The sequence below is a fragment of the Budorcas taxicolor genome, chromosome X, assembly GCF_023091745.1.
Source record: "Budorcas taxicolor isolate Tak-1 chromosome X, Takin1.1, whole genome shotgun sequence".
Taxonomy (NCBI): Eukaryota; Metazoa; Chordata; class Mammalia; order Artiodactyla; family Bovidae; genus Budorcas; species Budorcas taxicolor.
This window is the reverse complement of record NC_068935.1, coordinates 77,993,586-78,020,296: the sequence shown is the minus strand read 5'-3', so window position 1 is coordinate 78,020,296 and position 26,711 is coordinate 77,993,586. Positions and strand designations below refer to the sequence as shown.

The 26,711-nt window shown below is 42.4% G+C and overlaps 1 protein-coding gene across 2 annotated transcripts in view; it reads right to left on the bottom strand.

Annotated features, from left to right (window-relative positions):
- The window catches only part of HDAC8 (histone deacetylase 8), a 254,295-nt gene that overhangs the window by 13,757 nt on the left and 213,827 nt on the right, over window positions 1-26,711 (bottom strand). For both annotated transcript variants that reach the window (XM_052663085.1, XM_052663086.1), the window contains exon 10: window positions 18,426-18,531. In XM_052663085.1, the coding sequence (XP_052519045.1) occupies window positions 18,426-18,531 (106 nt within the window). The remainder of the gene's footprint in view (window positions 1-18,425; window positions 18,532-26,711) is intronic.

The following is a 26,711-nucleotide window of genomic DNA, read 5'->3' as shown; positions in this document are numbered from 1 at the left end:
CATCATAAAAATACCTCAACAGGCAATTATAAACATGTTTGAAACAAATTAAAAATAGTCTCAGCAAAGAAACAGAAGAAATATAGAAAAACTAAATGGAGATTTTAAAATCGAGAAGTACAAATAGTGAAATAAAAAACTCAACAGATGGACTCAATAGCCAAATGGACAGGGCAGAGGAAGAATCAGTAAACTGGAATATATAGAATAGAAATAACCTAATTTGAACAAAAGGCAAAAAAACAGTCAAAAATGAGCAGAACCTCAGTGACCAGATGGGACTATGATAAAAGATCTAATATTCATGTCACCAAAGTTCCATAGGAAGAGGAGAAATGAGGTAGGACTGAAAAAGTATTTGAAGAAATAATGGCTGAAGATTTCCCAAATTTGGCAAAAGATAAAACCTTAGAAACAATGTAAATAGTGACAGAGTTCATTTTCCTGGGCTCCAAAGTCACTGTGGATGGTGACTGCAGCCTTGAAATGAACAGACGATTGTTCCTTGGAAGAAAAACTATGAAAAATCTAGACAGTAGATTAAAAAGCAGAGACATTACTTTACCAACAAAGGTACATATAGTCAAAGCTATGGTTTTTCCGGTAGTCATGTATTTATGTGAGAGTTGGACCATAAAGAACACTGAATGCTAAAGAACTGGTGCCTTCAAACTGTGGTACTGGAGGACTCTTGAGAGTCCCCTGGACAGCAAGGAGATCAAAACAAGTTAATCCTAAAGGAAATTAACCCTGAATATTCATTGGAAGGATTGATGCTGAAGCTCCAATACTTTGGCTACCTGGTGGGAAGAGCTGACTCGTTGGAAAAGACCCTGATGCTGGGAAAGATTGAAGGCAGGAGCAGAAGGGGATGACAGAGGATGAGGTGGTTGGATGGTATTGCCGACTCAATGGACATGAGTCTGAGCAAACTCTGGGAAATAATGAAGGACAGGGAAGCCTAGCGTGCTGCAGTCCATGGGGTCGAAAAGAGTTGGATGTGACTGAGCAACTGGACAACCACAACAAAAACCTTACAGATTAAAGAAGCTGACTGAATTCCAAACTGCGTAAACTCAAAGATCTATACCAAGATCTGTCATAATCAAATCCCTGAAAACTACAGAAAAAGAAAAATCTGGACAGTAGGAAAACAAAAACAAACGCTTTCATATAAGGGAGAGATAGTTCAAATGACAGTGGTTTTCCCATCAAAAACCTTGGAGGCCAGAAGGAGGTGGTACAGCATTTTTTGGGTGCTGAAAGAAAATAAATGTCAACCTTGAATTTTACATCCAGTGAAAATATCCTTCAGGAATGAAGAGGAGATGAAAATATTCTCAGAAGAAAGAAAACTAAGAGAATTTGTTGTTACTAGACCCACCCTAAATGACTAGGTAAAGGAAGTTTTTGACAGGGAAAGGAAATGGTGATTGAAGATAGCTTGAACACCAGGAAGGAAGAAAGAACAATGGAAAGGATAAAAATATAGGTAAATATCAAATTTTTATCTCCTCTTGAATTTTTCAAATTATGTTTGATGATTAAAGGAAAAATTATAACATTCTCTGATGTAGTTCTGAATAAACAGAGGAAATATCTATTAGATTATATAATAACACAATAAGGTTACAAGTGGGGAAGAGGAAAGGGACTTAAAAGTAAGGTTTCTACACTTCACTCTAACTGGTACAATGTCAACACCAGTAGACTGTAACAAGTTACATTATGTATAATATATACCTAGCTGCTGCTGCTGCTGCTAAGTCGCTTCAGTCGTGTCTGACTCTGTGTGACCCCATAGATGGCAGCCCACCAGGCTCCCCCGTCCCTGGGATTCTCCAGGCAAGAACACTGGAGTGGGTTGCCATTTCCTTCTCCAATGCATGAAAGTGAAAAGTGAAAGTGAAGCTGCTTAGTCGAGCCGACTCTTGGCGACCCCTTGGACTGCAGCCTACCAGGCTCCTCCGTCCATGGGATTTTCCAGGCAAGAGTACTGGAGTGGGGTGCCATTGCCTTCTCCAAAATATACCTAGAGCAACCACTTAAAAGCCTACACAAAGATAAACAATCAAAAACCAAAGAGGGACTTCCCTGGTGGTGCAGTGGATAAGAATCTGTCTGCCACTTCAGGGGACATGGATTCAATCCCTGCTCTGGGAAGATCCCACATGCCGTGGAGCAACCAAGCCCATGTGGCACAACTACTGATCCTGTGCTCTAGAGCCCGTTTGAGCTGCAACTACTAAGGCTGTGTGCTACAACTACTGAAGCCTCTGCACCTAGAGCCTATGTTCCGCAACAAAAGAAGCCACCACAATAAGCCCGTACACCACAACAAAGAATAGCCCCCATTCACTGCAACTAGAGAGAGCCCATACATCGCAGCAAAGAACTGACACAGCCAAAAATAAATAAATAAATATCACTACAGAGAAATCAAAATGGAATTTGAACAAAGGTATAAGTCACCAACACTAATGGTAAAGAAAACAGAAAACAAAGAACAGAGGGACCAAAGAGAAAACTAAAAATAAAATGGCAGATTTAATTCTTACTATCAAAATTACATTGATGTAAATGATCTAAATACACCAATTCTAAGATAAAGACTGGCAGAGTGGCTCAATCCATCTATATGCTGTCTCTAAGAAACTCAGTTTAAATATAAGGAGGTTGAGAGTAAAAGGATAAAATAATATATGCCATGAAATATTAGTCAAAGGAAAGTAGGAGTGGCTACATTGATTATTAGGTAAAGTAGATTTCAGAGCGAAAAAAAAATTACCATGGGCAGAGAAGGACATTACATAACAGTAAAAGAGTCAATTTGCTGAGAAGATACAGCAATCCTAAATGTGCATGCACCAGATAACAGAGCTTTGGAGTACCTGAAGCAAAACTTGATACAGCTATAAGGAGAAATAGATGGATTAGAGTTTGAGAATTCAACATCCCTCTCTTAGCAATTGGAGAAGGCAATGGCACCCCACTCCAGTACTGTTGCCTGGAAAATCCCATGGACGGAGGAGCCTGGTGGGCTGCAGTCCGGGGTCGCAAAGAGTTGGACATGACTGAGCGACTTCATTTTCACTTTCATGCATTGGAGAAGGAAATGGCAACCCACTCCAGTGTTCCTGCCTGGAGAATCCCAGGGACGGGGGAGCCTGGTGGGCTGCCGTCTATGGGGTCGCACAGAGTCAGACACGACTGAAGCGACTTAGCAGCAGCAGCAGCTCTTAGCAATTGATAATAGAACAACTAGACAGAAAATGAGCAAAGATATAGAAGAACTCAACATTGCTACTAACCAACAGGATGTAAGTGACATTGACAGAATAACCCACCAAACAATGGCAGAATACAAATTCTTTTCGGGTATTCACAGAACACATGCCAAGACAGACTATATACTGGGTCATAAAACAAACTTCAACAAATTGAAAATATCTGAAATTATACAGAACATGTTTTCTGACCACAATGGTACTAAAGTAGAAATTAAAAAAAAAACCTCCTGAAAAAAATCTTTAGGCCCACATGGTTTCATTGGAGATTTCTACTAAAAAAGGACATTAACACCAATTCTATACTATCTCTTGCAGAAAATACAAGAAAATGTAACATTTCCAAACTCACTTTTATAGGACTAGTACTGATCTGATACTGAGAGCAAATGATGGCATTACAAAATATAAAACTACAGACTAATATCCCTCATGGATATAGATGTAAAGTCTTCAATAAAATATCAGCAAATAGAATTCTTAGTTTTTAATTCTTAGAATTAACAATTTTTACATATATTAGCTAATTCTAAAAACTACATATGGCAGTCCAAGATGGTGGAATAGAAGGACATATGCTCATCTTCTCCTGCAAGAACTCCAAAATTACAACTTGCTGCTGAACAGCCATCAACGGGAAAATGTTGGATCCCACCAAAAACAGATACCCCACGTCCAAGGGCAAAGGCGAAGCCCCTGCAAGACAGTAGGAGGGGTGAAATCGCATTTAGAATCAAACCCCATACCCGCAAAGACACTCAAAGGGCTCAATCAAACCTTGTGCGCACCAGGACCCAAAGTTCCCACAGAGGCTGAGCCAGAACTGTGCTTGAGTATCTCCTGCAGAGGTGTGGGTCACCAGTGGACTGCTGCAGGGGCAGGGGCTCTGGGTGGAGAAACAGACTCTTGGAGGGCACAAACAAAAGCTTGTGTGCACCAGGACCCAGGAAAAAGGAGCAGTAACCCCACAAGAGACGGAGCCAGACTTGCACAAGAGTGTCCAGAAGTCTCCCACAGAGGTGTGGGTCGGCAGTGGCCTGCTGCAGGGTCGGGGGCACTGAGTGCAGCAGTGCATGAATGGGACCTTTTGAAGGAGGTCCACATTATCTTCATTACTTCCGCCATAGTTTGGCCTCAGGTCAAACAACAGGGAGGGAACACAGCCCAGCCCATGAACAGAAAATTGGATTAAACTCAGCAGTGGCCACAGGACTGGAAAAGGTCAGTTTTCATTCCAATCCCAAAGAAAGGCAATGCCAAAGAATGCTCAAACTACCGCACAATTGCACGCATCTCACATGCTAGTAAAGTAATGCTCAAAGTTCTCCAAGCCAGACTTCAGCAATACGTGAACCGTGACTCCCTGATGTTCAAGCTGGTTTTAGAAAAGGCAGAGGAACCAGAGATCAAATTGCCAGCATCCTCTGGATCATGGAAAAAGCAAAAGAGTTCCAGAAAAACATCTATTTCTACTTTACTGACTATGCCAAAGCCTTTGACTGTGTGGATCACAATAAACTGTGGAAAATTCTGAAAGAGATGGGAATACCAGACCACCTAACCTGCCTCTTGAGAAATCTGTATGCAGGTCAGGAAGCAACAGTTAGAACTGGACATGGAACAACAGACTGGTTCCAAATAGGAAAAGGAGTACATCAAGGCTGTATATTGTCACCCTGCCTATTTAACTTATATGCAGAGTACATCATGAGAAATTCTGGACTGGAAGAAACACAAGCTGGAATCAAGATTGCCGGAAGAAATATCAACAACCTCAGATATGCAGATGACACCACCCTTATGGCAGAAAATGAAGAGGAGCTAAAGAGCCTCTTGATGAAAGTGAAAGAGGAGAGTGAAAAGTTGGCTTAAAGCTCAACATTCAGAAAACGAAGATCATGGCATCTGGTCCCATCACTTCATGGCAAATAGATGGGGAAACAGTGGAAACAGTGTCAGACTTTATTTTGGGGGGCTCCAAAATCACTGCAGATGGTGACTGCAGCCATGAAATTAAAAGATGCTTACTCCTTGGAAGAAAAGTTATGACCAACCTAGATAGTATATTGAAAAGCAGAGACATGACTTTGCCGACTAAGGTCCGTCTAGTCAAGGCTATGGTTTTTCCTGTGGTCATGTATGGATGTGAGAGTTGGACTGTGAAGAAGGCTGAGTGCCGAAAAATTGATGCTTTTGAACTGTGGTGTTGGAGAAGACTCTTGAGAGTTCCTTGGACTGCAAGGAGATCCAACCAGTCCATTCTGAAGGAGATCAGCCCTGGGATTTCTTTGGAAGGAATGATGCTAAAGCTGAAGCTCCAGTACTTTGGCCACCTCATGTGAACAGTTGACTCATTGGAAAAGACTCTGATGCTGGGAGGGATTGGGGCCAGGAGGGGAAGGGGACGACCCAGGATGAGATGGCTGGATGGCATCACGGACTCGATGGACGTGAGTCTGAGTGAACTCCAGGAGATGGTGATGGACAGGGAGGCCTGGCGTGCTGCGGTTCATGGGGTCACAAAGAGTCGGACACGACTGAGTGACTGAACTCTAAGCATGGTCCTACCCTTCAGAACAAGACCCAGTTTCCCCTTCAGTCAGTCTCTGCCATCAGAGAGCTTCCATAAGCCTCTTATCCTTCTCCGTGGGAGGGAAGACAAAATGAAAACCACGAACACAGAAAACTAACCAATCTGATCACATGGACCACAGCCTTGTCTAACACAGTGAAACTATGAGCCATGCCATGTAGGGCCACCCAAGACGGACCGGTCATGGTGGAGAGGTCTGACAGAATGAGGTCCACTGGAGAAGGGAATGCAAACCACTTCAGTATTCTTGCTTTGAGAACCGCAGGAAGAGTATGAAAAGGCAAAAAGATATGACACTGAAATATGAACTCCCCAGGTCGGTAGGTGCCGATTTACACTACTGGAGATAAGTGGAGAAATAACTCCATGAAGAATGAAGAGATAGAGCCAAAGTGGAAACAACACCCAGTTGTGGATTGGACTGGCGATGGAAGTAAAGTCCGATGCTGTAAAGAGCAATATTGCATAGGAATCTGGAATGTTACGTCCATAAATCAAGGGAAATTGGCAGTGGTCAAACAGTTGGCAAATTGGCAGACGGCAAGAGTGAACATCGACATTTTAGGAATCAGCGAATTAAGTGGACTGGAATGGGTGAATTTAACTCAGATGACCATTATATCTACTACTGTGGGCAAGAATCCCTTAGGGAAATAGAGTAGCCCTCATAGTCAACAAAAGAGTCTGAAATGCAGTACTTGAGTGCAATCTCAAAAATGACCAAATGATCTCTGTTCGTTTCCAAGGCAAACAATTCAATATCACAGTAATCCAAGCCTATGCCCCAACCAGTAATGCTGACGAATCTTAAATTGAATGGTTCTATGAAGACCTACAAGACCTGCTAGAATTAACACCAAAGAAAGATATCCTTTTCATCATAGGGGACTGGAATGCAAAAGTAGGAAGTCAAGAAACACCTGGAGTAACAGGCAAATTTGGCCTTGAAGTACAAAATGAAGCAGGTCAAAGGATAACAGGGTTTTGCCAAGAGAACACCCTGGTCATAGTAAACACCCTCTTCCAACAACACAAGAGAAGATTCTACGCATGGACATCACCAGATGGTCAATACCGAAGTCTGATTATATTCTTTGCAGCCAAAGATGGAGACGCTCTCTATAGTCAACAAAAACAAGACTTAGAGCTGACTGTGGCTCAGATCATGAACTCCTTATTATAAAATTCAGACTTAAATTGAAGAAAGTAGGGAAAACCACTAGACCATTCAGGTATGACATAAATCAAATCCTTTATTTTTATACAGTAGAAGTGACAAATAGATTCCAGGGATTAGATTTGATAGACAGAGTACCTGAAGAACTATGGACTGAAGTTCGTGATGTTGTTCAGGAGGCAGTGATCAAGACCATCCTCAAGAAAATGAAAGGCAAAAAGTCAAAATGGTTGTCTGAGGAGGCCTTACAAATAGCTGAGAAAAGAAAAGATGCCAAAGGGAAAGAAGAAAACGAAAGATATACCCATCTGAATGCAGAGTTCCAAAGAATAGCAAAGAGATAAGAAAGCCTTCTTCAGCGATCAATGCAAAGAAATAGAGGAAAACAACAGAATGGGAAAGACTAGAGATCTCTTCAAGAAAATTAGAGATACCAAGGGAACATTTCATGCAAAGATGGGCTCGATAAAGGACAGAAATGGTATGGACCTAACAGAAGCAGAAGATATTAAGAAGAGGTGGCAAGAATACACAGAAGAACTGTACAAAAAAGATCTTCACGACCCGGATAATCATGATGGTGTGATCACTCATCTAGAGCCAGACATCCTGTAATGTGAAGTCAAGTGGGCCTTAGAAAGCATCACTATGAACAAAGCTAGTGGAGATGATGGAATTCCAGTGGAGCTATTTCAAATCCTGAAAGATGAGGCTGTGAAAGTGCTACACTCAATATGCCAGCACATTTGGAAAACTCAGCAGTGGCCACAGGACTGGAAAAGGTCAGTTTTCATTCCAATCCCAAAGAAAGGCAATGCCAAAGAATGTTTAAACTACTGCACAATTGCACTCATCTCACATGCTGGTAAAGTAATGCTCAAAATTCTCCAAGCCAGTCTTCAACAGTATGTGAACCATGAACTTCCAGATGTTCAAGGTGGATTTAGAAAAGGCAGAGGAACCAGAGATCAAAGTTCCAGCATCTGTTGGATCACTGAAAAAGCACAATAGTTCCATAAAAAGATATACTTCTGCTTTATTGACTACGCCAAAGCCTTTGACTGTGTGGATCACAACAAACTGTGGAAAATTCTTCAAGAGGTGGGATTCATGTCGATGTATGGCAAAACCAATACAATATTGTAAAGTAATTAACCTCCATTTAAAATAAATAAATTTATATTAAAAAAAAATAAAATACAGAGCTAAAAAAAAACAAAAAACAAAAAACTAAGATCATGGCATCCAGTCTCAATACTTCATGGCAAATAGATGGGGAAACAATGGAAAGAGTGAGAGACTATTTTGGGGGGCTCCAAAATCACTGCAGATGGTGACTGCAGCCATGAAATTTAAAGATGCTTGCTCCTTGGAAGAAAAGTTATGACCAACCTAGACAGCATATTAAAAAGCAGAGACATTCATTAGTTTGTCAACAAAGGTTCGTCCAGTCAAAGCTACGGTTTTTCCAGGGCTCATGTATGGATGTGAGAGTTAAACTGTGAAGAAAGCTGAGGGCCGAAGAATTGATGCTTTTGAACTGTAGTGTTGGAGAAGACTCTTGAGAGTCCCTTCGATGGCAAGGAGATCCAACCAGTTCATCCTAAAGGAAATCAGTCTTGCATATTCATTGGAAGGACTGATGCTGAAGCTGAAACTCCAATACTTTGGCCATCTGATGTGAAGAATTGACTCATTGGAAAAGACCCTGATGCTTGGAAAGATTGAAGGCAGGAGGAGAAGGGGACGACAGAGGATGAAATGGTTGGATGGCATCACTGACTCAATGGATATGAATTTGAGTAAGCTCCAGGAGTTGGTGATGGACAGGGAAGCTTGGCATGCTGCAGTCTGTGGGGTCACAAAGAGTCAGACATGACTGAGAGACTGAACTGAACTGAAATATACATATATTATATATATTTTATATAATATACATATGTATTATATATACATTATATAATACACCTATGTCATATATATATTCATATATCCTTACTAATATATATAAGATATAGGGGCTTCCCTGATGGTGGTGGTTTAGTCACTAAGTTGTTTGACTTTTGCAATCCCATGGACCTGCCAGGCTCCTCTGTCCATGGGATTTTCCAGGCGAAAATACTGGCGTGGGTATTTTTTCCTCCTTCTCAGAGGATCTTCCCAACCCAGGAATCAAACCCAGGTCTCCTGCATTGCAGGCAGATTCTTTACCGACTGAGCTATGAGGGAAGCCCTTCCCTGGTGGTGGCTCCGTGGTAAAGAATCTGCCTGTAAAATGCAGGAGACGTGGGTTTGATCCCTGTGTCAGGAGGATCCCTTGGGGAAATAAATGGCAGCCCACTCCAGTATTCTTGTCTGGGAAATCCCATAGACAGGGAAACCTGGTGAGCTACGGTCCTTGGGTTTGCAAAAGAGTCAGACACGACTTAACTACTAAACAAAACAAAACAAAAAGTAATAAATATATAAAATAAATATATATTTATTTCTAGGAATTAAAAACTAAGAATTCTATTTGTTAGTATTTTATTGAAGGCTTTACATTTCGTGAAGGATATTAGTCTGTAGTTTTCTTTTTTGTGATACCATCATTTGTTTTCAGTATCAGGGCAATACTAGTCCTATATGGACTTCCCTAATGGCTCAGATGGTAAAGAATCTGCCTGCAGTGTGGGAGACCCAGGTTTGATCCCCAGGTCGGTAAGATCTCCTGGAGAAGGGAATGGCTATTCACTCCAGTAGTCTTGCCTGAGGAATTCTATGGACAGAGGAGACTAGCAGGCTACAGTCCATGGTGTCACAGAGTCGGACATGACTGAGTGACTAACACAATTAATCACAACATATAATATGGGCTTCCCAGGTGGCACTATTGATAATGAACCCACCTGTCAATGCAGGAGATGTAAAAGACGTGGGTTCAATACCTGGGTAGGGAAGATCCCCTGGAGGAGGGCATGGTAACCCACTCCATTATTCTTGCCTGGAGAATCCCATGGACAGAGGAGCCTGGAGGGCTCCTATGGACTGTGACCCCACAGTCCATAGGGTCGCAGAGTTGGACATGACTGAAGCGACTTAGCACATAAACAATATATAACATATCTAATCTAATCTAATATATATCATCAGATTTCATCTAATCTAATATATAATATACTATATACATTACACCATGAACAAGTGGGATTTATCCCAGGTATATAAAGCTAGTTCAATATTTGATAATCAATCAATGTAACCTACCATGTTAAAAGGCTAAAAAGAAAAATTACATATATGCCAGTATTAGTGTCAACTGATACAGCAAAAACATTAAATAAAATTCAACATCCATTCATGACATAAATTCTCATGAAACCAGAAATATAGAGGGGTACTCTCTCAACTTTTAAGGGAAATCTACAAAACCTAGAGCTGACATCATACTTATTGGTAAAAGAGTGAATGTTTTCCCTCTAAATTCTGGAACAAGGTAAGGATATCTGTTCTCACCACTCTTATCCAACATAATACTCGAAGTCTTAACCAGTGTAATAAGGCAAGAAAAGGAAACAAAAGGCATATAGATCAGACAGACAGAAAGAAAACTGTCTCTATCTGCAGATGGTGATCTATGTAGAAAATCCTAAGGAGTCTACAAGAAAACACCTAGAAATTATAAATGAGTTCAGAAGTGTCACAGGATATAAGCACAATATACAAAAAATATATTTCTATATACCAACAAACACATGGAAACCAAAATGAAAAACATAATAACTCAATAAAAGAAAAACTTTTATAAAACCTGTTAATGATATGTATACTGAAAATTACAAAATGCTGATGAAGGAAATAAGAGAAGATCTTGATAAATTGAGAAATATACCATGTTCATGGATTGAAATTCTCTCCAAATTGATATACAGATTTAACACAACTCCTAACAAAATCTCAAGGTGTTTTTTTTTTTTTAAGATATAGACAAAATTATTGTAAAGCTTATATGGAAAGGCAAAGAAACTAGTATAGCTAAAACAACTTTGAAAAGGAAGAAAGAGGAATCACTCTACCTGATTTTAAGATTTATTACATAGCTACAGTAATCAAGACAGGAATAGACACATAGATCAATGGCACAGAAGAGAAAACCCCAAAAGAGAGACAGACAGTTGCCTTGGAGAATGAGACTTTTTGAAAGGGTGGTGGTCCTAGGGAGCTATCTGGATTTTCTGCCCTTCTATTAGATTGAAGAGGTTTTACATCATGATATGCTTTTCAAGACAAAAGGAAGCACCCTAGAATTACTCGAGGTACCTAAGAAAGGAATCAGTACTTCAGACATGTAAAATAGTCCATCTCCAGTCCCTTATTTGCAGCTACAGTGACCAGATTTTATAAACTAAAAATTGGGACATAAGGTATGATAAAAGATTATTGTCTTTTTCTTAAAAAGCTCCAACATGTATTTCTTTTTTCTGACTGTAAAAGTAAGACATGTTCACATAGGAATTTTGAAAAATAACAGAAAAAGAATAAAGAACAAGTAAAAAATTACCCATAATTTCAATTCTACCATCAAAGATAACTACTGTTATAATTTTTGGTACGTTTCCCTCTAGTGTTTTGCTATGCATAGCTATACATTCACTCACACACACATTATATATATTTACAAAGTTGAGACTATATGGTATTAAATCATTTCACACCCTGTTTTTTCACTTAAGATTGTTACCATGAGCAAATTATTCTCGTCATCAAATTAGCTTTAAAAATTTCTTTTTAATTGGCTGCAACAAATTATTCCATGTAGTTATACTAACATTGTATCGTATCTCAAATTCAGTGTATTAAAAAAGAACACATCAAGTATATGTTTCTGTAAAACTATCCCCTACTCCCGATGGCTCCCCATCCCAGGTGGTATCAAGGCTGGAAACCTCAGAGTCATCTTTACTTCTTCCTTTCTCCTTGATCCCCTATAAATGATACATCACCAAATGATATACCTCCACATGCTATTGACACTCTCTTCCTAACAGCTCTCAGTCATTCAGGAGGAATAGGAGAGGGAGTATCCTACCACCAGTGTTCTGGTCCAGGTCTTTGAAGGCTCACCCTTGAATTACCACCATGATCCATCCAAATATCACTGGATCATGTCATGTCCTAGTTTCAGAACCTAGAATGGCTCCAACTTTACTGTATTGATATGTACAATTTAGTATGAAATTCAAGGAAACCTGCCATCTCTCCCTGGCCCCCACCTATCCAAGTTTCCCCTGCTTATGAGCACTTTCCTCTTCTATCTATTCAAAACATCCCAACCTTATGAAAGTACTCTCCCTAAAGTTTTACTTCTCTTCTTCTATCTTGCATCAGCCCTTATTATGTCCTGACCTGTCTAAGGGGGTTAGTTTTGGCTCCTCATCTCAACTTCTCAGCTGTTTTTCAGAGGCAGGATTAATGTCTTAAACTTCTCTTATATGTCTCATGACACTAAGCACATGGGAAGTTCCAAAAAATATTCATTGATTGATTTACCTGGGCTTTAATGTGGAGACACAGTGATACTTCTTAAAATCAACCTGGTTCAGAACCTCACTTTGGGAGACATTGCAAGGTGGGAAGGGGTGATTGGAAAGAGCAGACGTGGGATGATGACTAGACTTGACCGAGCAATAGTGCCAAGGAGAGGAGAGGCACCAGGCCTAGCTTCAAATCCTGATGTCATCACTTACTTGTTATGAGACCGTGGGCATATTATATTACCTCTGCAGGCACCAGTTTCCTACCTTATAAGGTAATAGTGAGAAAAAAATGAGATCGCATATGTAAAGAATATAGCATGGTGATGCACAGTAGGCTTTCAATGATAGGAGTTCCCACCTCCTGGATTTAGGTAGGTATTTCAAGTCTTCAAAAGTAACCTGTCAAGGGTTTTTATGGTTTGTTAAAAGCTGCTGTTGAAATTACTGGAACTTTGGGGAATAGCCTTCATTTTCATTTTAGAATTTCTAAAATACTCAGTATGACATATTGACAACTTTTTCTGTGTAACAATGACAACAACAACAATAACCAAGCTTTCCAATTCTTACACCATTTAGTGAAGCAAGAGAGGTTCCTAGAAGAGACCATAGTGAGCTGGAGAGGGATTAAGAAAAAGGACAGAGGATGGCAAGGGGAGATAAGGGATGGACAGCACGGAGATCCTCACCTGAAGTCATGCAAATTGGCTCATAGTAGGCTCCAAAATCCTGCTCCAAAGTCCTTCCAAGAAGCCCTGAAGCAAATGGTCAATCTGTCTTGGGTCTGGCCCTGCCTTTCAATTTATCCTCATGGCTTCTCAGGGAGCAAGAGAAGGTGTGGAAATAAGCTGAGTTTTCATGCTGTGGAGTCCCACCAGGCAGGAGCACTGCTTCAAGTTGGGGACTCCAGCAGGTCTTGGACATGCCCAGACCTGATGTCCCAATTGCTAGTCCCTAGAAGAATGTCAATCCCAGACATCAGGCTGCCAGAGGAGGTGCTGCTTACACTGAGCACAGTGGTTCCCCCGAGAATATTACCTGTAGATGTGCAAAGGGTCTTGGCTTGGGGCTGTGGAACTGTAAATAGACTGGGACTGGTGATCACAGCACAATTCAGACAGTAGGAGTCAGGTGGACTGGCTTCTTCAACCTGTCCTTCTCTTTTACTTCTCTACTCGGCACAAAATAGAGCTGGAAGGTTCAGTTACAGTATAGTAAGGGGGGAGGGCATGGCTAAAAGGCCTATATCAGGGACAAGAATTTCAAATGCCGCTTATAGATGATTTCCTCCCATTTCCAGAGAGAAATCAGATATCAGGTGCTTTGGATCAACCACACAGAAGGAGTCAGGTATGTAGTACAAGGTGGAAGGGGTTTACCAGGGGTGACTGGAAAAAGTAGATGATGAGTAGGCTTGATAGGGCAACACTGCGAAGAGAGGAAGGACTCTGGAAATGACAAACCTGACTCCCAAGCCTCAATTCAGACAGCCCTGGGTTCAAATGTTTGCTCCACTACCTATTAACACAGTGTGTGGCACAGAGGAGGTGCTTAGTAATTACTTGCTGAATGAATAAAGGTGACCTTGGCCAAGTAATTTATACTCTCTGAGCCTCAGTTTCCTCATCTGTAAGATAAATAGTAGCTATTATTCTTATTATTTCTCCTGTGGTGTCTCTCCCAACACCCACATGAGTTTGCTGGTCCATCTCCCCAACTCTGCACCATAGAGGCTGCCATACTAAGTCTCCTTCATTAAGGGTCAGAAAGGGCAGATGTCTATAAGATCTGCTCTTCCCTCTTACTGCCTCCTATCTTTTTTTCTCCTCCTCCTTACTTCCTGGTCCCATTTGTTTCCTTTTCTATCTCTGGCAAAGGTAGGGTAGTCTGGGAACTCAGAGCAAGTGTAGAAACCTCCAGTTACAACTCCAACACATTCTCACATATGCACAACTCAATCTTTCCTGCCCCTCCCCGACCAGGTCCAGCCTGGACTGCAACATGAAGCTTTTGGCCCTCTAGGGACTTTTGATTCAAATGTCATCAGGACCAGGGATTAGAAAACCTCTACCCCTGTTTCCCCATGCAGAGCTAGGCAGGCTCAAGGAGCTAGCTGCCTCTGGGGATTGATCACATCAGCAGTGTTTCAACTCTGGAAGGTTCTCTGTGAGCTAACTCCTCTGGAGTACGTCAACCAGAGAGGAAAGGCAAACAAGTTTGAGCACATGAAGATGGTTCAAGGGTGATTTTACAGTAGTGGTCATGATCTAGGTTGAATGATCCACGTTCTAACCTATACTTCCTTGTGAACAATCACACAAATCTTCAAGATTCATTGACATGAGAAGAACGATTTGTGGGAACAACACAATAGTTTTTCTCTGTATAAAACTAACAGCTTGAATAGACTCTCCATGGTTTTATTTTTGTCTTTTTTTCCTCTTTCAGAAAGTCTAATAGGGAGTAAAGACAGGATAAAGTGAGGTCCAAATTTGCCAGTCATCCTGTAGCATATGGAATTTATCACTATAAGATGAACCTCCTCAGGTTTGCTCTCCAATATAGGTTAAAAAAATCCCATTTTTTTTGTGCTTCTAAGGGATGTGGTGAGAAAGAGAGAAAACCCAAGCTCAAAGGCTAAATAAATTCAACCAGATATGCTGGTGAAACTCCTTCCCATAGAGTGGAATGTAGTCCATCCACTCCCTCATTGCCATCCACTTCCCCAAATAATCTTTGGCTCTGCCCCCACCTTTGTTTTGAATGGGGGGAGGTGCGGAGGGGGAGAGGGAGAGGCACTGGAAGAAGTGGCCAGCCTCACTGAGGTTTTATATCGAAGAACAGATGATAGTCTTTTACGCAGGTTCAGGAAAATCTTTCAGAATGCAGAAAATTCAGCAGCCTTTCCACACTGACCATTGTCATGGCAACGCACTATCTGATGGCAGCATGTCACCAGGCTGGAGGGGCATGGTCTCAGTATAGCAGGTTAGCCTGGCCATTTTTAACATTTGGGCTTCTTTCTAGCCTCTTCTTGTAGGTTTAACTGCATTTCTTTTCGGTTCTGGATTTATGTGCTCTGCTCATTTGCATGGCTAGAACACAAGACTTTGTCAATATGAAAGGGATGGCTAAATGGAAAAATCTGAAGATTCCTAGTAATCTATAGCCATTCTATTTGCTGTCTGCCCTCCCTGGCTCCTCCCCACCCACTCTTAGCCACTTTGTTTCTTTTCTTCTCCTCATCAGTTCTTTCCTATACACAGTATTACCTCCCTCACAAACCCCCCACCCCAACTATGACTCATCAACCAACCCCTGCATTCTCATCTTTTTATTGTTTTTGTATTTTCACATAATTAATGTACAGTATCCTAGAATCTTAGGATTGGAAGGAACCTTCACGATAGCCTAGTACAATCACCCTCCTCCAAACGTAGGACTCCATCTACAATATGACAGCCAATCTTGTCTCTTGTCTCTGTAGGTCTCCAGTAATAGAGACCTCATTCCTTTCTGGGCAGTCTGTTTCACTTTGGATAGCTGTAATCATTATAAAATTATTTATCTCAAATGAAAATCTGCTTAATCTGCCTTGTAATAATATCTACCCATGGGTCCTAGCTCTGTGCCCTGTGACCACATAGACTCTGTCTATACCCTCTGCTCTGTGACAGCCTTTCAGAGATATGGGACAACATCCCCCTGAGTCTTCTTTTCTCCAGAATCCCAGATCTTCCTCCAACCAGACCTCTTGGAGCCTGGGCTTCAATCCTCTCCCCATCCTGACCTCCTGAAACATATGTTCCTATTTGTCTCAAGATCTTTTAAAGTAAGGTCAATACTGCATTAACATCTCTGGAGGCTACCTTGCCATGGTGACTTACACTGACTAAAATCCCTAACTCTTGCAGACAAAATCCTGTGAAGCCATGTCTTCCTATCTTGCTTGTGTCCAGTTGCTTTTGAAGACCCAATTCCTGGTCTATACATTAATTTCATGGTATTGCAATCAGAATATTGCTTTAACCTGTTAGGATATTTAAAAAACATCTTGACTTCCATGTAACTTGCATATCCTCTAAAATTTTCTGTTATTATTATTTTTAAACCAATCCTCAAACCAATCTTACATCTCATTTTTTAAATGAGTATTTTTTTTAAAACATGTATACTTCTTTTGGGTTTCTTATCTTTCCTAATTCTCTTCCCTTTGAATTACCTTCCTTATGTCTTCTCTTGCTTTTCATTTCCATTTCCTCAATAGCACAAGGTCAGCACTCTCTGGAGATATGGGTACGTGTGCAGGAAAGCATGAGGGCATAAAGATATCTGCACATGTGTAGGTGTGAGCAAGTGGCTGCCGAGCCTTGTTTAGTTTCTGTTTCTATTGTTTGTCTCTGCTCTACAAGGATTTAGAGTCTGGATGAGGGGAAAATGGCAAGGTGAAAGGAAAGGGGGTATGAGAATTTGGTCCAGGATCTGAGAGGGACGGGAGGAAACAAGGGTGGGAGCATGTGTTAATCAAGTCTGCAGTGTAGTAAGAAAGGCTGGAGAAAGGCCAGGAAAAGAAGGATTTTAAAGGCCTTAAAGGTTCAAGGAGGGAGGAGGATTTGGTTAGGAAGTGAAGACTTTTGGTAGCCACTGAGACCAGAGGAAGGTGCCTTGAAACTACAGGATCAGGGAAAGGCTGAGGCTGTGTGATACCTGAGAGCTGATAAGCACTGCTGTGAGCACATGAGTTTATGACTCATGAGCTTAGAAATCTTTCTCTCGTCAAAGGAGCCTGGGATGTGGAGTCAGTGGCTATGGACTAGGCTGTTGTCACAGACTGGGCTGTATTAGATGACATGGCCTTAATATCACTTTCGGCAGAGATTCCCCAGGACAACGTGTTCCCTCACACTAACGCTGACACAGAATGGGCTTCTCTTTTGTGCTGGATTCTATTCCAATGAGGGAATCGAAGTTAGGAGAACTGGTGCTATCTTGGTTGTTAGTTGAATAAACAGGAATTTCACTCTCCATTATGGGCAATGTGATACCTTTGGCCTTCTAACTCTGCAAATAATTAGGACCCCCCAAAATATGCACATGTACACACAAATTCAATTAAATAGGAATGTGGGTACCAAAACAACTTAAAAAAATTATAGATGAAGTGAGTTTAGTTGTGAAACAGCAGTTGGGGTTGGGAGGGGGGTTTCTAATAACAGTGTCTCCAAACAGCTAGCAGACAGTGTGATCAAGTTGGGCAATAACCTGATGACTGCCATTTTCCCTCTGTCCAGAGGCCAGAATAATTGGAGGCCAACCTTAGGGAAAGGAAGAATAGGGAAGCAGCCACATCTCCAGTGCTCTAAGTGAGACTGGGGAACACACTCCCAGGGCTTCAAAATCTTTGACTACTCACTATGGGCTTACAGTCACTCAAAGCACTATTGGACCAATGAACCACATTGGAACAGAATGCCTGCGAGCCCTCCTGCCCCCATGTCCATTCCCAAATCTGAATTGACTTGACCTTCTCTTATCTTTGAGAGGGTTTTACTGTTGCCCTTTTCAAAGAGAGTTCCAGGGCACACTTTAGAACTGGCTTTCCACTGGAGGTGCTTAAAGCTGAAACTTTTGTCTCCCTGAAGGTGACATTAGTTGGCCAAATGACAATCCCAACCAGAGGGACCAGTTCAGAATTCCAACTACAAGCTTCTTAGGCCAAGAAGAGGATTCCCTTTCGAGTCAGTGTAAAGTCTAGCCACCAAATGACAAATGGTATTTGGGGAAGCCCCCACTGATGGGTCACCACAAGCTGGGTGGAATGAGGAGAGCTGGATTTGAAGGGTGGTGCTCACCTTTGATGTAGTTGAGGATTTGCTGGACTCGGTGGGGCTCATTGCGGTCTGGCCGGCAGCTTGGCGTGATTTCCAGCACGTAATCAGGACCATATGCTGTGAAAAACTGTAAGGAAAAGGGAAAGGCCAAAAAACAAACTAAACCACAGAAAACCTCCAAACCAAACCACGGACAATCAGAACAACAACAACCCACTGCTACCGACAAGGCAAGGAAGGCCCAGATGGGCAGGGCAGGAGGGTGCAGCAGGAAACTGGTCCCCTTGTTCAAACCTCCTGTGACAGTCCACTGCAAAATTCTTTCTTTGGCTTGGTGTTCAAGATCCTCTGCTCACATCTCAACTTTTCTCTCCAGCCTCAGCTCACTCACTCCCTCTCCCCTAGCCACACTGGCCAGCTCTGGGTTCTCCCAAATGAGACCAGCTTGGTCCCTCACCCTCTTGAGGATCTTTGCCATTGTTTTTTCCTGGGGCCTGCAAAGTCCCTCCCCTATCCCCTGCTGCCTGTGAAAAACCTCTCCAACCTTCCAGGGACGGCTCAAATGTCACCTCCTTCACAAAGCTGTCCCTCATTCTACACAAGCCCCAGAGCATTCTGTTGATACATCTCTTATGGCCCTTGTTCAACAGATAGACAGTGCTTGCCTGCATATCACATACAGGTCACTGTGCTGGCTGCTGTAGGGGCTGTGAAGATGGACAAGGCCTCCTCTGGGGTCCTCTAGGTGCTCTTCAGTGTGTAGAGAGTTTTCAACAGTGACCTGATCTCCCTATACTGGGTTATCAGCTCCTTAAAGGCAGGCAACACCTGTCTTAGTCACCTCCTTGGTCCTCACAGACCAAGGCCTGTTAGTTTTGGTTGCCTTGAATTCCCTGCAACAGGAATGTCAAATGAGCCTAGTTTTTCTATTTTTTCGGTAGTAGAGTTTGTTTTTAAACTCAGAGAATCAAAATAGAGGTTTTTGGTTTCTATTTCTAGCTCACTAGATGATTCCTTGTGACCTTTGGTAAGTCACAATATCTGATTCAGCTTCTCTATTAGGGGCCGCTTGGGGAAAAACACCCTATGACAAAGGGAATCATTCAATTGGGAGAAGTTTTTGGATGGGAAATATGCAAAGCTACTATTTCTGTTTAGTTTTTAACAGAAATAGTATTTGTACACACTTTCTGGAGAGAGAGCATATGGTCCTTAACATTATGTGCTTTCAATAGTGATATTGTTAGGCAGTAAGTAAGCCAGGGAAATTCAAATTCCCTGGAAAAAATGGTACAGAGGGCATGAAAACAAGGGATCTTGGCATGGGTCATGAATTTGATGTCATTCAAAGAGCCTTTTAAAAATAATCCAAGGTGATTGCCATTGCCATCAAATTATCCTTGTTAAGAGTCTGGATATATATCTGGCACCATGGGAGAGGCTGTGGAATAATCTCTAGGGATTCTAACAGCATCTTTGTGGAATCTATGGGAGTAATTTGATGGGAAGATGACTTTTGCACATCTATGACAGAAGACTCCTCATATCTAATTAAAAGAAAAGTGACCAAGACTGTGCCAATGATTATAATGCTTTTTCTTTTATTTATTTATTTTTTATCTCTTAAGAAGGAGAGGAGTCTAGTTCCTTCCTGCTGAAGTTATTACTTGCTGATGTCTGAAGTCCCAAGTTCTGGAGATAGAAGATGCCCTGTGTAGAGATCGTCTTTACAGAAACTAACTCCCCCATTCTGATCAAAGAAACCTGAGAGGTTTGTATTTTTAGCCAAGGAGGGCCCCTGAGTCCAAACCTGAGAACCTCATGGGCTTGGCTCTTGAAGAGAAGGCTTCAAACAGGTGTAGCCCTCTCTCCTTAAGTGGCCTCTCCTACTCCAGAGGCTGTCAAGTAGTACACTCATTTCACGGGCAAGGACAGATGGGTTTAGAGCGAGCAACAGAAGAAAGGCAGCTCCACTGAAGAAGTCACTCTGAGACACCCGACCTCCTGGCATCAAATGCTATCAAAATCAGAGGCAAGGGGCCTCGCTGAGGTCTAGGAGGAGGGAATGTTCTGCATCCATCTACAAAGATAACACTGCTGATCCTCTGTCAGCAAGGCGTGTCGTGAGCTATCTGTTTTGCGCTGAGTGTCTGGAACAACATGTCCTCCTTGTGAAGGCCTGCTGCATGCTCAGGCCGCTCTCCAGCTTTAGCCCCCTCTTGGGCTGAGAGCACACGGTGGCAAGACGGTCAGCTGGGGCCGGAGCTGACTGGCACGTGCTGGAGCTCAGCTTGACTGGGATCGAGGCTCCTGTCCTGGCTGGCTGAGCATCCGGCTTGAACTAACCCATAAATAACCCATTCTTTGCTGAAGAAGTCTGGCTGCAGGTAAGCCTGGGTTCCTAAACATCTCCCCACCTTTGCCAATCAAATATTATTCCTAGGTACTACTTATTACACTATTCTTAGGCTCGGGAACACAGATGATATAAGTCCCTGCTTTGTGATCTGGTTCCACATGGCAGCCTTGAGCAGCTTTGCTTGGAGCTGAGGGAAGAGACAGGCACGAGGAAGGCAGAGGCTGTATCGAAGGCAAAGGTGGTGCCCTCTTTGCCTCTCTGGCTCTCCCACGGTATTTCTGTTTCTGTGTTTTATTATGTTTTTAGTTTTGTGCTCGTTAACTCTTTTCTATGGGACCATGAACTCTGCCAAGGCAGAAACTTATGTCACATTCTCTTTGTAGAGCCTGTAGAGGAGAACTCAAGGTTCTCCTTCAACCTTTACTTTAAAATTATGCTGAATTATGCTAATTCACAAAAGGTTTAGCTGGCTGTTCAGTTAATTCTGTGGAATAATGCAAAGAGCCAATTGATGGCATGAACAGTTTTCTCAGCTCTCGAGGCAGCATGATGAGGCGGCAAGAGCCCTGACCATAGTCAGGCAGAGCTGGAGTTTCCATACTTGGATTGAGCTGTGTGCCTCAGGCAAGCTGCTTCTCTCATTGCTACCAGAAGAATGATAAATGCTGACCCAACTGGGTTGTTAGGAATCACAGAGATAATATACATTAAAGGGCCGACCACAGAGGCCAGCCTAGCACATGGTAGGATGTCAGTACATGTGAATTCTCTTTTCTTGGGGCAAGAAGCCATTGCCTAACTCGTGCCTCACCAGGACCCCGGGGGATGTTGGGCCAAGCACTGGGACCTTCCCCACCCCCAGATGCAGAAAGAAGAGCCTGTTCCTCCTGCCAGACAAAAGTCCAGAAGCACCAGTGGTTTCCCACTTACTTAAACCATGATCTCCTCCAAGGGCCAGTAGAGAAACTGACTTCTTTCACAGTTTCCTGCCTTCTGCTCACGCCACTTGTTACTGGCGAGGTGGAAAGGAAATCTGATCACACAAAGCGAAGATGTTGGGATGGAGGGATTTGGCCTGCACTAGAAATAGTTCAAGGCCCCACCCTGAAACTGCCCTCCAGTGTTGAAGAGAAAAGGAAATGGGCAAGTGGCAATGCCATTCCCAGACAGGTGGAGTAGGGCATGAAAGAGGCCAGCCGGCCAGCAAGTGCAAATACAGGCTTTGATCTCAGCAAAGAAGGAGGGAGGTGCTAACCTTCTCCCACTCCTTCCCCCTTTCCCTCAGTGCTCCTTTTGCTTTCTGGGTTTCATTTATGCATGTTTGAGGGGAACATGGTAGTGGGAAGGAGACAAATGGAAAGGATGAGGTGGGGCTGAAGAACGGGAGTGGAAGGGAATGGTACTTGAGGGAAGTCAATTTCTTCTTGACCCAAGAGTCAATGAATAAAAAAAAGGAAATAGTTTAGTCTTGTTCAGTTTAGCCCAGCTCAAGGTGCCTTTCTCGCTCACTCTCCTCCAGCTCTTGCTTATACAATGCAAATAACATACACTTAGATACCTGGTCAAGAAGATATTCAGAAGAAGCCTTAAGGTTGTTGTTATTCCTTCATAATCCTATGTGATCACAGGAAACCAAACCACAAACCTGGAACAGTCAGTCCTCTTATCCTTCCTTCAACATTTATTACATATCCACTATGTGCCTCACTAGGTTAGTCACTGGGGTGCAAAGATAGTAAGATATGTTTAGTAGGAAGGGATATTATAGAAGTGTGATGAGAGGTATAACAATAATACTAAAGATATAAGTAATAACAGTGAATATTTGTCTTTTAAAAAACTGAAGTATATAGTTGATTTATAATATATATATATATTTCAGATTCTTTTCCCCTATAGATTATTATAAGATATTGAGTATAGTTTCCTGTCCTATACAGTAGATCATTGTTGGTTATCTTTTTTATATACAGTAGTGTGTATATGTTGATCCCATCAGTAATAGTTAATATTGGTTAAAGGCTTCTTATGTGTCAGGCACTTAAAGTGTCTCCACACTTTTTATGGACTGACAATTCTCAAACCTATGAAGATCTTAAGCACAGAATTGTCAGATAATTTGAAGAGGTCACACAGCTACCATGTGCAGTGTGAGATTTGAATCCAGGTCATTCTGGAGATCAGCACTAAGTGAAAGTGAAGTCGCTCAGTCGTGCCCGACTCTTAGCGACCCCATGGACTGCAGCCTACCAGGCTCCTCTGTCCATGGGATTTTCCAGGCAATAGTACTGGAGTGGATTGCCATTTCCTTCCTCAGTCATGTCTGACTCTTTGCAACCCCATGGACTGAAACTCACCAGGCTCCTTTGCTCACGGAATTCTCCAGGCAAGAATACTGAAGTGGGTAGCCATGACCTTCTCCAGGGGATCTTCTGACACAGGGATTGAAGCCGGTTCCTTGCACTGCAGGCAGATTCTTTACCATTTGAGCTACCAGGGAAGCCCTTCTAAACAACTCCAGAGGAAGTGACTGTGTCAGGGGATCTGTAAAAGGGGCCTGGTGGGTGGGAGGGAGGCAATTCCAAGAGAGCCTGGGCAAGGGCAGGGAGTGTGGAATGGAATAGCACATTATAGGCACTGAAATTAATATGATGGGGCTTGAGAATAGGGTATAAGGACAATGAGGACACGAGATTGGGGAGGCAGGATGAGTTTTATGGTAGATACTGCCTGCTCCCCACCCTAAGGCATTTGGTCTGATCCCAGACTAGAAGGTCAACAAGGGCAGAACCCTATTTTGCTTTCCACTGTCATACCAGTTCCCCAAACAGTGCTTATGCCTAGGAGGTGGCAAGTAACTATTTGTGGCGTAAGTGAATGGAAACTGGAGGGAGCTTGGAAATGAGAGGATGAACAGATAAGCTGTGCACTTTAGAGGACTCAATGGCTACAGTGTAGAGAATGGAATGGAATTTGAGGGGAGGAATGCAAGTAGGGAGACCAGTGAGAAGTTTGGTGCTAGAGCCAAGATAAGTGCTAACAGGGCCTGAGCCAGAACAGTTGTGGGAAAACAGGGAGATTGAAAAACTCTTTATGTTATCTTTTATAACATAAACAGGACTAAACAATGAGTTGGATATGTGAAGTAAGGAAAAAGAGAAAGTCAAGGATTTCCTACCGTGTAGGAAGTATAGTAATGGATTGAGGAATACAGGCAGAGGACAAGGGTTCATGGTGGGGTGTAGGTGTGAGGGGGGCTCACTGGGGAGCACGATGAGGGTCAGAATAATGATGATTTAGTGTCTGGAATTTAGGCAACAGGTTAGGCCTAAGATATAGGATATGTGTATAGATTTGGAAGTTATCAATGACATAAAGGAATTGAATGGGAACTGCCAAGGAATTGTCTTGGCTGAAAGGGGAGGCTTATTACAGAGTAAGAGAAGAGAGGCAAGGAAAGAATCATGGGGAACAGCTAACACTTCAGAAGTGGACAGGGAGAGGAAACAGTTCTGGTGACAATTTGAGATGTTGCGGAGAGGTGAATAAAAAAGGAGGGTGGTCTTTTGATTTGTCTATGGGAAGGAGATCTTCACTGTAGCGAAGTCAGTGGAGGGTGTGGATAAGGCCTGACTGGAGGGGGCTGAAGAGCTGGTGGGAAGAACTGGAGATAACAATGACGGGTAAGAATACACACATTCTCATTTCTTAGGAGTTTGGTATAGGGGTGGGACTGGAGGAGGGAGGTATTTTAAGAGGGGAGGGTTTTAAGTATATTTGTAGGCTGAGGGGAAGCGCCCATACGATGGGAGTCAGAGACACCCTGACAGGGATTTCGAGTTCTTTACATCCATCTTTCCAGCTCCTTAGTCAGAGTGCCACAAGGGAAGAGTACTGTTGTATTCATACTTATATTACCTACAGCTCTTAGCATAGGGCCTGGAAAATAATTGGAACTCAATTCCTGTTTGTTGAAGGAATGAAATAAAATGTGTTTAGGATTCTGAAGACATTCAAGTCCAGTAGGGAGAATCAGAGTCTTGAAGGATGGGGTGATTGCAAATAGGCAGGGATGGGACTGGGTGGAGGGTAGTTAGTGGAAGCAGGACAAGTCTGGGGAGTTGGCTAAAGTTGTAGAAGCAGAGAGAGCATGGGAAGCCTTCAACCTGAGGTTGAGAGACAGGACTTGACGTGACAGGTATATCAGGACTGGAGCTGTGCCTTAGGATACCCAGGAGTAGTATGTGAAGGGGTGGGTGACCAGTGTGGAGGTCACTGCCATAGTTCAAGGGGGAGATAGCAAGGGCTTGAGAAAGAGTTATTGCTGCGGTGACAGGGAGGATAGAAAAGAGGCATTGTGAAGGCAGACTTCTGAGGACTTTGGTAACTGACTGGCTGTGGAGGAAAGAGCAGGGGAGAAGTCAAAGTTGACTCCTAGATTTTGAGTCTGGGCAAGTGGGAGAATCAGTACCCCTGACAGATCTGGGATAAAGTGGCAGGCAGAGCTAGCCTGGCTCAGGGACGTGGATGGGCTTGGGTTTGGTGGGCTTGAGATGACAGTAGGATATACGGGTCACTATGTCTAGCAGACAGCTGGAGATGTGATGATGGTGTGTGGAAGTGAGGTCATGGCTAAGCACTAAGGCAGTAAGGGGATAAAAAGAGCCAGTGACTAGGCAGAAAAACCAGAGAAGAAGAAAGAGAACGGTAAGGTAAAATCTCTTAGCGCCTTAGGGATGAATTTCAGCACAAGGAAGATGCCTAAAGGAATACATTTGCCACACCAGCAACAGACTAAATAGACTAATAGGCTAAACTGGCATCCATCTCTCCTGGTTAATACAAAAAAGCCAGCCCCCTTTTTATAATACTACAAAACGCTCGCAAAAATTTTATTGCTAACTCAAGGTTTACCTTTTCCTATAAATTAGGCTTGATCCTATCAGGCTAAGCCCATGGTTGATGCTAATCTCTCTTTATAGACCACTGAGGCTTTGCTCTTTCATCAGCTGGGGAATTTGTGCTGGTAATTGTGATGTTCGACCAGGAAGAGCATTTCTTATCCTTACTTACCCTGGGAAAAGAACTCATCACAACCAGAATGATAGAGCATCATCACTTTTAACTGTAACATGGTCTTGTAAGACGCTTCTCAACTTTTCCTATGTCACCAATTACTCCATCAAAGAACCTGGCACCAACCATGATGGAAACAAAAAAAGCTCTTTTTTCCCCCAGAAAAACGTTTCTGTTTACAGTAAATTCAGTTATTATATATATCATTTATGGTACATTTTAAGAACACAAAATTGCAGTGGTATTACTGGGAGTAAATTTTATTGCCGTGGCTTTACAACACAAACAAAAATAATAACCCCATTAGTTGTTGGACTGAACTGGCAGGAAGCAGCATGTCAAAGGCAATTGCTTGTAGGCAGGGGAATGGGGAATTAGGAGTGTACAGAGCACAACTGAGGGGTCAGGGAGATGCGTGCTCCTGGAGACACGATGTGATATGTGGAGTCTGCATGAGGATGGGAAAACCAGTGCCCCATCTAGACTACATCGATGTCCCACCTGTGGAGCTCATCTCACAACTTGAACAAGGTCTCTACTTAAGAACTGCTTCATGGTGAGGCTCATACACCAGTACCAAGAACTGTTTGAATGAATAACTGAATGAATGAGTAAGGCACTGAAATAGTTTTATTATCAAGACGTTTTAATGGTATTTTAACTATTCGTATAAAAAATTTTATTAAGCAAAATAATCAGGTAAACCTGGGAACTGTTAGCTTATGTGAGCACTGATCATATTTAAACAAAGAATATGCCAAGTATTAAATAGTATTATTCCATTAGCTAAAGTACTTAGGTTTCATGAACATACACATGTATATAGCCCTTTAGTGTATTGTGTATTCATTAACATTCCTATGTTAGTTAAC